The following is a 13,628-nucleotide window of genomic DNA, read 5'->3' as shown; positions in this document are numbered from 1 at the left end:
AGCATACAGAAGTCAATTGATTGTTAAATGCTCTGCAGCATAATTTCCATTAAACAAATTAAAGGTCAAAGGGAAATTTTTAGATAAAAAGTTAAAAAGGGAGTGTTCGTAGACAGAGAAACTCGAAGTTGCCCAAACTCCGATAAGTGAATTGCAATCGTTGGCAGTTGACAGCTGCGCCTGCGCAATAGACAACGCACGAATAATGAATAAACATGCCAATCGGGCGAATCCATGCGGCATTCCACACATCAGACCGGTTGTGATTAGGAATTTCTTTCCCGTACCCCGTATTTTCCGATTTTCTTCAACAATATATATGCATTTATGAGTGACATGACGGCCTGCGTCTGTTGGTGATTTGCCAAGCGAACGGCATACAAATTGCTTATGGCATTTAATTAAGATTCCCAAGAAACTCGGCAACAGTTTGGCGGTTGTGAAATTCGGTTTGTGGTTAAATTTTTAATATTCATAATTGGTACTGCTTTGATGAGAATTGTTTATGGGTGAAATCAGATACAGGATTTGACTTTTTGACTGAGAAAAAATAAGTATTTAAAAACGTCCAAATTCCTCTCCGTTTATTAATTAAGCTATTTATATGGAATTCCAATTCTAGAGTGTATTTTTCTTCCCAATACAAACTCTGCGAAATATAATAAAAATATTTCAGTAAAATTCCCAAAATCAGTTATCAATAAACTATTTATTTATTGAAACTTCATGAATAAAAATACGCGAAATGATCAAAACAATTTTACTTTCCACTTTTTTTATTCCCTTTCACATTTTCCACATTAATTGAAATTATATTGCCAATTGTCGCAGTTGTCTGCTTCTTTATCGACTCCTCTTAATGTCTCGTCTTTCGTAGTTCGCGTTTGTCTTTCTCCTATGTACATTGTGTTTATCTTTTATGGGCGTTGTTCAGCCAAGTGAAAGTTTCAAATTTCCAAGAAGTACGCCCTGAGATATGTCTTTGTGTCACTCAGAAACAGTTTTTGCCATTAGAAGTAAGTACACGATCATTTAGCAACCGCAATTGCTGCTGCTACTTTAGCTGCTTCTCAGATGCTGGCAATCAACGACTTCAAAGCGAGCAACGGGTTCCGCCCCGGCATAATTTTCCCACATTAAGTATGCACCTACCGCTGCCTTTTTTATGTCAGGGAACAGCTCTGTACAGTGCGTTTAAATATTCTCAGGCAGTGTGCAGAGTTAGGGGCTTAGTAATATTTATACTATGTGAATTTACACAAAAAGGTCTCGGAAATAAATTTTATATGATTTTGTTCCATTAACATTTTTTTAACATAGAACTTAATTAATTTATGTCATTAATAAATTTTGAAATGACTTTTTACGAAAAAACTGACTAATACCAAGAAAAATAATATTATTGTATTTATAATGTTGCAAAACCTGTATATAAAAAAAAACAATAAAAATTTACAGATACAAGTACGTCACAAAAAACCAATTGAGATCATTTATTTTGTAAATACTCGTTAAAAATTTTGACTTTTCCCCCCTAAAAAAACAATAAAACCGTTTCATAATAGTCCCTATTTATACTTTTGGCGCACACTGTGAGCGACTGGATATCTCGGATGCATTAAACAAAGCGCAGGCAGTCGCGTCTTTTAACCGGTTAATTGCTTCCTGGCCTAATTAGGCACCAGCAGTCACAACAAACTCAGCAGCATGCAAAATGGCAACATCAGATACAACTACACTTGGGGCAAGTTAACAGCCCGAGTGCGTCATCTTAACTGTTTATGCTGGCTGTTGCAATTATATTTGGATTTCTTATGGCCATTACATGAGCGGTGGCTTAGTGTGGTCAATACTAGGCGAAACCGGATGGTTTCGGACCACACCTGACCAGCGGGGCGGAAAAACTTTTCTCCCATTCAGCAACTTTTCACACTTTTTAATTACGCAAAGAGAGAAGATAGATTTCTCTTTTTATTTCTGTTTGTTTTGACAAAGCCATTTTGAATAATCATAAAATATACATATATAACTGTTTATTGCGTAAGTAGTTTATAAAGAGAAAATGTTGAATCCCAATGTGGTTCAGTAAAGTGCTTATATGTCATATAAGTTTCGGGAAATACATTGTGCTTTTTTGAAGCAGATAACAAAAGTAGTAAAAAACATTTGATTCATAGTTGGTAAGCCAAACTGAGGAGGAGGGGGCAAATATATTATTATTATTAAATCTTTGTAAATTGCTAAGGACTAAGACATTTCGAATAAATATTACTGTTGGTACTCACTTAATGATTTGATTGAAAAAGAAAAAGAAATTTATCTTATTTGGGATCCCACATTTTGATTTTCCTCATATCTAACAATTTAACTGGTTAATACCCAAATAGCTGCCTTTAACGAGAAAATCGAGATTGTATAAATCAGTCCGCTGGATACAAACATTTATCCCTCAAATATTGTACTTTTATACAAAAAATTATGAAAACAATGTTTTTTTTTAATTTGGAACCTATTCTGCCCCCTTAACTGCATTCACTGAAATATACAACTTCATAATTATGCATGCGAGATCATCCATAGTCTGCCTGCGTTGCCGCACCCCACACGATGATCCATGCATATTTAATTAGTTAATTTCCCATAAATTTCTGAGCTGGAGGGAGTGCCCGGTTTGAATGTGAAAATATGCAATAGACTACGTGGGTATGCTCCTGAAGTGTCAAGGCTAAATGTTACCTGTAACCCATAATATCTGTACAGGAAAGTTAAAAAAATGTTGCGACTTTTAAAAAGACTTTTCCAAGGAAATCAGAAATATATTTCAAATCCATGACCTACTTTTTAAATGTATACACATATATTCAGAAATATTGTTCAATGAATAACTTAATTATGCGCGCATGCAAAAATTCACATATACGGAGGAAAAAATCTTCCCCTTCGTTAAATTTATATTAGCATGCATTACTCATTTCAATTTTTAGTTGCGTGCTCGTTGTGCCAATTACAAGGAATAAATATTTGCAATATGTGTAGAGCCAGAAAATGTAAGACGAGAAAATCATTAAAAATTGTAAAAAAGAAAACACTATACCATAAACGGAAACTATTAATCAACTTTCACTTGTTTATTTGTCGCTTCTTTGTCTTCTCTGTCAATGTTGTTTTTTTTTTACCTATTAGGACTGATATTGATGTTGTCGTATTAAGCTTTTTATTAAAACGTTTATTTGAGCCATCCACGCATAGTCAATGTGTTTTCATTAATGATGTTTGCCCATATTAGACCAAATATTTGTTTTGCTTTGAACCACGTTTTTCTTTTCTTAAACAGCTTCGTTTATCAGGCAACAGGTTATTGACTGATTATACATATATATAAGATTTCTCCTAATCTGCTTTATCTTTAAATTTATCTTGATTGCTCTGGCATTTCTTTGAAACTCAAAAGTGCTTTTTTAAAATGTTTATTATAAGCCTTTTAATACAAATATACTTTGGAACTTATGAAACAACCTGAAAAGTTGAATAATTCAGAGATTAATCAATGACCTAAGGATTTAAATAAGCCAAAACCACTCCTAACGGATTTTACTAAGTTTTTACAAATATTTCCAAAATAAGACAAATTCAACGTTACATATTATTTTTAACAAACTTTCTTAAATCACAATATTAAGTTATACAAATATAAAAAGTTTGTAGCTTAAATTTTAAATGTTATTTAACCTAGTTATTATAATTAAAAAAAAAATTATATTAAGCTATCATATATAATTGCTTTTCTACAATAGTTATGGAAGTCTTTCAAACATTAGTTCCGCTAGGAACTTCCTCTAGTTTGAATGTGTATTATTTCTTTTTCAAGAAGTATTTCTGTGCTTTCTACTACACCTACACTGTCTATATTTCGGCTAGCAACAATTCAGGGCTCATTAAAAATTTCGCCCAACCCAATTCCATCAACCAATTAAGCGTGGCCCAAAAGCGAAATGATTCACCTACAACAATGACAACCAACTTGACTCATATAGTGCGTATTTGTTTCTGTTTTTATAGACCATACATGAGTATGTATGGTTAAACTTCTTTGGGCTCATCACTCGCTTCCTGCTCAGTCCGACGGTCAACAAGACCAAAGGCGAACGCAAAAAAAGTTAAGCAAACAATAACAATAACAGAAAAAGCAACACAGAGAAAAAAGAGTCAATAACCACGTCGGTATGCCTTTTAAAGCCGTTTGCCGGTTTATTGTTTTCATTTTCGGTCTCAAGAAAAATGGTTTTCATATTTATTTTCGTGCGACAGCAGAGTCACCGCAAAATCTTGGCAAGTGTTGAACAAAAAAACCGTTAACAACATTAATTTAATTTAACGCAAAAGCAAAAATGTGTTAATAAAAATGTTAATAAATTACTACCATTATAAACTAGAAGGTCGCAAATATATAAAAAATTCGAAAAAATGGTAATTGGGTAATTCAGAATTTCAAAGAAACGTTGAAAATAGGAAGCGCTTTTTATAGCTTAAAAAGCTTTAAAATTGTTTTGTTTAAAAAAATAACTAACATTTCCTTAAATATTTTTTTTAAATTTTGTTATTTTCTTAATACGATTGGGAAAAATAAATCATCAAGATATTTCCTTCCATTCAAAAATAATTGATCTAATTGATCTATGCAAATTGGACCGCCAAAGTTAGCTTTAGTGGTTGCTTTTATATATCCTATAGTATTTATTTTTATAGTTTTTAACTTGAGTCTGCTGAATGTGTCATTGGCTGTAAAGTCGCAAACAGAAAAGGAGGAAGCCACAGTAAAGCAGATCAAAGAAACCGTTGTAAAAGAGCTCTCAAAAACCAATCGACTGAAAGACAAACAACCCGAGAAAACGTGACAAATGTTTGTACAATATACATAAACGGATTCCCTGACATATCAGTAAGTGTATTGAAGTGTCATGACTTGCAGAGGATATTATAGTTTTATGACTTGTTTGTTCCTCAGAAAATCTTTGACATACATGTATATTAAAATCATATATCAAAATCCTATGTTGGTCTGACTATCTGGCTTTACTTAAATTAATTCGTAAATAGGAATTGCTGTAGGTTGATATTTTTTCCCTGTACATTTTTCTATAATTGCATATACCATTAAAATCCATTGTGCTGACCGTAGACTGGGTGCCTTGCGAATTCTGAACTCGTATTGGATGCCTCTTATAAGTATTTTTGATTGGCACTCATCACAGTGTTATTCGCGGTGATCCAAAAATCAAGCATATGCACAAGCGTCGCGAATAATAAATTCAGAGGTCTATTGTCAGCTTGAAAGAGATTGCGTGGTATTGGCAAGGGATATAGATATTCCTAGACAATTAGTGAATCTATTAATTCTCGGTTAAAGAAAACATTTCGAGCATTGTCTAAGATTTCTGTGCACAGTAAAAACTAGTAAATTGCTAAAAAAATATAAAATTATAAAATAAAGAAAGATCATCGACAACTCACCAAGCACTATTCTAGTGTATACAATGGCCACAATCATTTGTTAAATTAGCGATTGTTGTTGATGTTTGATTGCTCTGTGAAAGGGCACCTTTGGATATAATTTGTCTTTAGAAGATGATACTGGAAAAAAGGACGTTATCATTCATATATGTAAGTTTGTTTAGTGGTCCATATTAACAAATTTTAATACACCTTGTAGACGAACATGCAATAGTGGCCTCGCAAGAGCAAAAAAAATCATAAATAACGATTATTGAACATTTGTCAAAATAAAAATCTCAAAAAGCGTCGTTTATATAAGATTTGTCAAAATAAAAACCTCAAATAACGAATATTTTAGATTTTATAAATGCCAATACTTAAAATTTTACTTGGCAAAATACATTTTTTAAATCTAGTTTACAATATTGCAGTTGGTGTTGATTTATTTTCACTGTGCAGATCAGGTGTTTCCTCTGAGGGAAGTGCAGATTAGTAATTCCCCACATCGTTTGTATTTAAACATTTTTTTTCAGCCTCTGGCTGTTTCCGTTTGTTTTACAAACCCACTGACCCCGAAATTAATTGAAATAAAAAACAACACAACCACACACAATCGCCGAACAGAAACTGCAACCGGCAACAAGTTTTTGCAAACATTAGCTCTAGATGCAGAAAAGGTGGTGCAAAGGGGAGGGGTACGTCATGTGAGGTGAGTCTATTGCTGCAGGTGCCAAAGCTTCAACAGCTGCATAAAAAACAAAAAAAAAACTGCAAGAGAAAAAACTTTTAGTTATGCCTAGGCCAGCAACAATTTTACATGTCCCAGACCCACTTCGTGAGGTCTGAAGCTTCTCAGAAACTTTGCATATATATCTTAAAAATCACAGATGTGTCTGAGTGGATAGTGTATAGCAATACAACTAAATTGTACCTGTCACTTGTTATATAAATAGTTTCATCGTAATATAAAATACATTTAAAACCTTTTACTTTAAAATATGCATAAATTAAAACAATTAGCAAAATCATCTAATTTTCAAAAAAGTAATCATTTGAGGTTGAAAAAAGTCTTCGTGTCGCGTATCCTTAACCTAAAACTAAAACAATAAAATATAAAAGTTGATATCACAAGGAAATGCATAGCGTTTCGTATTGATATTTGTAAATACATAAATTTGTTTTTAGAAATTAACTTTAAAACTATAAATTTAACCACAACTGTTCCTGCATCTGTAAATGTAAGTTTATCTGGGTTTTGTATTTTGTTGTCTTCGTACATTCACCTCCTCTGCTGTCAATGGGCTTTGTTTATGTTTATGCGCCTTGTTTTGCGGTACTTCTCTTTTAGCCTTCTTTATGTTTGTGTTTTCTTCAAGCCACCAAGCGACACTTTTATTTGGCTGCGGTTTTCCGTCTCGTTTTTAATTCGTTTTATTATCTCGCCTCTCGCGATCTTTTCCGGAGCATTTTTATTCCCAGACCAGCAGCAAAGCAAAAGCATCTACATCAAATGTCACCTTTATGTCTTTTTAATAATGTTGTTAAGCAATTACAGAGTTTGTCTTTGTTCCCGTTTGGAATCGCTACCCCACTTTTTGTGGAAGCAATTTAAAAAGTTTGCTTTGCTCCTCAGTTGGAACGGATTGTTTGTTCCGTTTGTCCATCAGTTAACTTGTAAGGAATTTACGTGACAAGATAATACTTTAAAATTAGTGGTTTAGCGATAAAGAATTCTGAAAACAGATTCATTGTGGGAGTATTATGCCTGAAATGAAGATCATGCATTACACCTTATTATAAAAAAAAAGCAAAGCGACAAATCAACAATTTCCTTTGTTATTTTTAAACATGTTTATATGGAGACTCATATTTCTTATTATTAACAACCATAAAATAGAACAATTTTAAAAAGATTACCCGAATAGCTCTACACCAAAGACATTTTGCGAAACAGCACAACTCCCTACACTTCTTAAAATTTCTAGCCCTTCAATGTCTAATCAACCCTGAAAACAAATATATATGCCTTGGCTTGGCAACCATTGAAGTGCAATTTGGGCAACGGACAACGAAAATACCCAAAGGGTTTGGGTAACGAAACCCTTTTTTTCGTTTTGGTCACGTCTGAATGCAGCTAGGACTTCTCTGCTTCCACAACTCAATAAAAATTCAAAAAGACAGGGTTAGCGATACATTTCGAAATGCAGTTTCCATTGACGACGCGCGCCCTCGCGGAAATAGTGAAAATAGCTTTGCATAAACGGTTACCATCCCATCCACTCCACCACGAACAACACCCACCCTTCTTATAGAACGAGTGGTCTGTAAATCGACCAGTTTCAGTGCGCAAACGACGTGTTCCCCCAAGCAGAACCGCTGACGGTTATTAAACTGCCTATATAAGACGGCACAAAAACAGAACAAGCAACAGAATTCGGGGTAAAAAAATGCCAACAGATAGCAGGGAAAAAGTTTAAAGAACTCAAAGAGGAAAGGAGGGTTGGAAATGTTTAGTTCAGACATAGTTCCGCTCTTTGACATCACTTCTCGTCGAAATAACTTTGCTGAACTCTGAACGTTTTCTTCCACCGGTCACAAAACAACAGAGAAACACGCCCTAAATTACGTCTTGAGGTTATTTGTACAAATGCACTGAAATTTTCTGCTTTGATGAAGTTATTTGTTTAGGGTCGCTGAGCGCGGAAAGTTGGTGTGGGAAATTCTGGTTAGATATGATCATGTAATGGAACTTTTAATTGGCTTGTAGAGGAGCCGGCTGATTGTCATATACTTATGTGGTAGACGACATGTGCCAGGGAAACCCATGATTCCCCACTCTCCGGAAATGTTAACCCAACCGATCATAAATCAAGAAGGCCTTTTTCATTTATTACCCCTGAATGTTTGGTGAACGAATGAGAAAGCTTAGAGTAATTTATTAATAGATTAAAAAGGTAGATTAGTTTTAAATCATTACAAATTTTATAAAATTTAAAAGTTTAAATATATCCTATTCTGATTCAGTTATAGTTAAACTTTTTATTTTTAATTAGGTAATTAATCACAATTATTTTTTTTTTAATTCCTAAAAAAAATACAAGTAACAAAAATAAATAAATTAATCGTTAAAAATAATTTATTTTGTTAAACTATGTGGTACATAAATTAATAAGTTTGACAAAAAACAATAAAGATTAATAAATAAAATTGGGAAACCAGTTAGCTTGGCTTTACTTAAGTTGTTGGTGTGTTTAAGCCACGATTTTGTGTTTTTGTTTATAATAATGACAATATATTCTGAAAGCACAAAATAACTTAAGAAACTCTTCTTAAAAATCAATTCCATTTAAAACATATGCTGTAAACACTGAGAGCTTGTTTATCAAATAAAGCTTACATTTCAGTCATTCATGACTCATTTTGTTTCGATTTCCTCATAAGCCTTTGGAGGTGTACAGATTTAAATTTAATATAAGTTTGGCTGCCCTTCTTGATCCATTGGTGTTTACATTTGGCAACGGAAATTTAATGTTCGCCACATCTGCGCCAACTTTTTACTTTTCGCTTCTGATTCCGCCTTCGTTTACGATGCTTTCATGGAAGTTGTAAACCCAGAATCTAATTTTATCTAAATTGTATGCTTTGTTTACAGATAGTCAGAGCCCACAACCAAACGAAATAAAAACGACGTCACACTGGAGTCACAACACGATTAATATTTCCAGAACTGAGACGAGACTTTCCCCACCCCGAATACCACCTGTACAGTATGTCACATGATAAAAAGATGTTAGATCGCGAGGCAGTTCGTTCAGTGATACAGCAATGGAATGCCAATCGATTGGATCTGTTTGCGCTCTCCGAACCAGACGAGGTAAGTCTGCTTCTCAATTAAACAAAGAGCTCCGTAAACTATAATCATTTTAACCGCAGAACCTGCTCTTCCATGGCGTTATGCGCTTTTACTTCCAAGATGCTGGCCAGAAAGTGGCCACCAAATGCATTCGCGTGGCTTCCGATGCCACCGTCACAGATGTAATAGGTAAAGTGATACATATTAAAAGATTATTCTCACACCTGTCAAATATATCACCCAAAATTTAAAAAAAAATTAAAAAAAAAATATTTCTATTGACATGAGGAACTTGCGTAAATATTGTTCATGGATAGGTAAATTTTAAATAGATCTGTAAAGTCAAATTTTTCTTAATAAAACTAAAATTAAAATGGTTAAAGAAAAAATAATTAAATAAATTAATTTAAAACTAAATCTGGTTAAAAAACTGAATGCATTTACTATTCTTCCATAGACACACTCATTGAGAAATTCCGTCCCGATATGCGAATGCTATCCGTGCCCAACTATGCCCTTTACGAAGTACATGCCAATGGCGAGGAGCGTAGACTAAATGCCGACGAGAAGCCGCTGTTGGTGCAGCTCAACTGGCACATCGACGATCGCGAGGGTCGGTTCCTGCTCAAGAACATAGACCAGAAGACCACTGTGAGTAGTCATCGTTTACCCCATGACCTAATCAATACTAACCCTAGACAACCGTTTGCAGCCCATCGAGCAGACAGATCTGAACTTTAAGCGAAAACTCTCGAAGCGTGAGAAAAAGGAGCAGAAGAAAAAGGACAAGATGGCGAAGCTTAGCTCCGATCCGCCCACATCCAATGGCAGTCACTTGGGTTTAGGCAATGGTATTGGCGGATCCTCGGGATCAGCTCACATGAATGGCACCGCCGGAGGAAGCGGTGGCGATGGTAGCGATGCCGTGGCCGGAAAATTGTACACGGAACTTCCGGAAACTTCGTTCACACGATCGATCTCAAACCCGGAGGCCGTGATGCGACGACGGCGACAACAGAAGCTCGAGAAAAAGCTACAACAGTTTCGTTCCAGAGATGGTGGACCGGATACCGGTGGCACTCTAAAGATTTATGGCGAGAGCCTGTGCCAAGACGTGCCCTACAAGACGCTGCTCCTCTCGATCCGCGACTGTGCGCAGGCGGTTGTCCGAGAAATGCTCACAAAATACGGATTGGAGAAGGCCGATCCACTGCACTATTGCCTGGTTCAGGTGGGATGAGTAAAATACTTAAAAGGGATTGATATAGAGCGGTTTCGAGTAGTAGCTCAAGTTTTAATCAATATTTTCATTTATGTTTTGAAAAAAATTCAACATACGAGCAGTTGCACTTTAATATTGGTTACAATTTTTGTTTTTTTTTTTTTTTTTAATTTTAATTTTAATTTATCGTTGTGCAGAGTGGCGATGCCCCACTCGTACTGTATCAATAAATTATATCTTTTTCCGTTTATAAATATTTTTTTTTTTGTTTTATAATCATGGAGCATTACAATTTTTTTTTCCAATACCTGTTTTTTTTTTTACCTGTATTTCGGTGTAATTTATTGTAAACCTTCATACAATGTAAATGAGTATAAAGATAAATTAATTTGTTCTGTTAAATGAAATCGAAAAGTTGTTTGCTTGAACCAATTAGTTGATACCTCCCTATGTCTTCTACATCCCTGTTGCTGCACCCAAAACGCATTTTAACACAACTCCTTACCAAATGTAGGTCAACAGCGACGGAACTGAATATATACTTGATGATGACGAGTGCCCGCTATCGATACTTATGAACCATCCAACGTCGCGAGGTGAGTGCTATTTCATATTGCCTGATTTCCAACCATTTTAAATCAATTTTCTTTTGTGGGGGTATTGCCACTTCATTCATAAATATTCCCGCAATGTTGCTGGCTGGCTAGGCTTATATTAGCCTTGTTTTATCAATAATTATGCTCGCTCACTCATAACAAATAACAGGCTGACTGACAGCAACAAGAAAGGCAATAACAACAAAAAAACAATTTGACTGTTGCTATTTAGTTATTTCATATTTTCGCAGGAGTTTCGACTTGGTTCAGTAGTCGTTTGGCAATTCTTATCGTCGTGACGGAATTTTTTTCGCTTGCGTAGTTTTTGATAAACCTGAGCTAAAATTTGTTTTAATTTACAAACATTTTCTTAAAATAGTTCACCTAAAAATACTAATTTTTGTTTTCTTGTTTTTTGATAAGTTTCAAGTTAGTTTTAAACGTATGGAATATCAACTTAATTAAAACTTACCAAGAACAGAAGAAACCGGGACTTTAACTTATATCGACTTGTAAAAACACTTTTAACATACAAATTTAAAACCAAATTACATTAATACGTTTGCTGAAAAAATAGATTAAACAAAAAAAAAATAAAAATCAAGTAAAAATGAAAGACGATTTTTGTGAGAAACTGCGTAAGTAGCTAAAATGTTGTTAAGAAGACATTTTTTTCTTTATTTATAAAATTTTGGAATAAAAATAAACGTAAAACATGTCGTACTTTATGGGTTTGCTCTCAATACCAGACAAAACGCTTAGCCTATTCATCAACCTTTTTTTTTAAAGCAATGACAACCACCAAAGAACTAAAGATGGAGTGGATGTGTATTTTAGAACATTACCAGCGGTTGTGTGTAGGTTCTTGATAATATTCTTGTTAGGAGATGAGACGGTTTTATTGTATTATTTTTTTGTTGGCATTTTCATGTGCAAGATCATATAGTGGTCGCCGGTTTTTGATGATGACAGTCAACCACCATTTTTAACATTCGATTTTTTTTTACTACTTTATTTCTAAATCTGATTTTAGGGCGAGTTTTTAACCATTTATGTACCACATTTTTAGGTACACCAAATTGTTATATTATTATTTTAAAAGGACACAAATTTTAAGCTAAAAGTTTAAGCTTTCTATCGGTAAGAAACAGTTGATTTTATATGCTAATGACCAAAAACATGATCCACATACCAAACCGAGCTGCCTCCATAGAGATAAAGATAAACATTTAATTTTCTAATTTTTTTTTTAAACAATAACAATGTGCAAAAAAATATCTAAAAAAACTAGAAATTTGAATAATAATTTTAAAGTACAAAAAAATATAATAAAAAGAGACAAAGTATGTTCCTTGCTAGTAAATATTTTTTTCAGCGGAGCGACGACGATTTTCTTTTCGGCCCGGCCCGAACTTTTCATAATAATGAGATTGGTGGCGCTTGTTTTCCGTAAAGTCCCCTGAGCCATTCTAAAGGTGTAAAATGTAAACTGCGACCGCACTTCAGTTACATTGTTGCCCGCTTACGGCGAACGCACTATGGTAAAAGTTCTTCTGGCCAAAAGCCATTTCATGTTATACCTTAAATTTAACAAAAACATTAATATAATTTTAAATTTCAGAAGATGAATTATTTTTAAAAAAGGCAACAACTTCTAAGAAAAACCTATTTAAATCATTATACCAATATTTCGATATTTTATTTTATTGATTATAATCACAAAAATCCCATTTCCTTTGGAATAAAGTTGTTCTTCAAATTGCTTTGACTTAACTTTGCCTTTATTGTTGAAACTTGACATAATTAAAAATACATTGCTCTGTTATTTAGTTATTTTAAACTATTGGTTATACCAACAAGAAGTGATAGTTTGCCCATGGTGCGACGTCGCCTTTGGCTTTGCTAATTGTCTGTCGTAGCGAAATGAATGTTTACAGAAAAACCGAGGTAAATTGCTCATCGCGTTGGATTGTGATTGTATTCAGACATTTTTTTTAGAAAGAAAGACTATCCATTAGGGTCAAATATATTTCGTGGAGACAACAACAATATGGGTCGTTATTTAGATCTTATCTCTTCGTAGAAATTATGAATTTTTCTTTTGATAAGTCAAAATGCACTTTTTTAAGTTCTATGTTGTATTTTATAATACTTTACAATACTTCATTCTCCTCTCTTTCCCTATCATGTTCTTATCTGGAGTTGTTTATTTTGGTTATTTTTATCTGTTTAACTTGCTTGTTGATGCTATCTTTTCCATAGCCCCAAAGACAGTCATTACGTTTTTCTCTAAATGTATTTTCAATATTTATTGCCGAGAGAACAATTTTTGGATGCTCTCTCCAGTGTAGGTCTGCTCTTTCGCTCTGTCGTATCCTTTGTGCTTCGGTAACGTCGTTTCTGGCTTCGCTTTACATTTAATTTCCTTTTTGGTTTGTCTGGTTTTCTTTTGCACAGTGGGTTG

The 13,628-nt window shown here is 34.0% G+C and overlaps 1 protein-coding gene across 6 annotated transcripts in view; it reads left to right on the top strand.

Moving 5' to 3' along the window:
• LOC108141044 (afadin) overlaps positions 1–13,628 on the top strand; it is a 51,446-nt gene that overhangs the window by 6,793 nt on the left and 31,025 nt on the right. For 5 of the 6 annotated variants that reach the window (XM_041709668.1, XM_041709667.1, XM_041709665.1 and 2 more), the window contains 5 exons: positions 9,146–9,367; positions 9,427–9,535; positions 9,804–9,997; positions 10,059–10,577; positions 11,083–11,164. In XM_041709668.1, coding sequence (XP_041565602.1) covers positions 9,263–9,367; positions 9,427–9,535; positions 9,804–9,997; positions 10,059–10,577; positions 11,083–11,164 — 1,009 coding nt within the window. In that variant the 5' untranslated portion in view covers positions 9,146–9,262. Of the gene's footprint in view, positions 1–9,145; positions 9,368–9,426; positions 9,536–9,803; positions 9,998–10,058; positions 10,578–11,082; positions 11,165–11,759; positions 11,803–13,628 lie in introns of those variants that run through there. The other variant, XM_041709669.1, reaches the window with a different exon arrangement.

The sequence above is a fragment of the Drosophila elegans genome, unplaced genomic scaffold (assembly GCF_018152505.1).
Source record: "Drosophila elegans isolate 14027-0461.03 unplaced genomic scaffold, ASM1815250v1 contig_476, whole genome shotgun sequence".
NCBI lineage: Eukaryota > Metazoa > Arthropoda > Insecta > Diptera > Drosophilidae > Drosophila > Drosophila elegans.
Note: the sequence above shows the minus strand (reverse complement) of the source record. Positions and strands in the feature narration are given on the sequence as shown.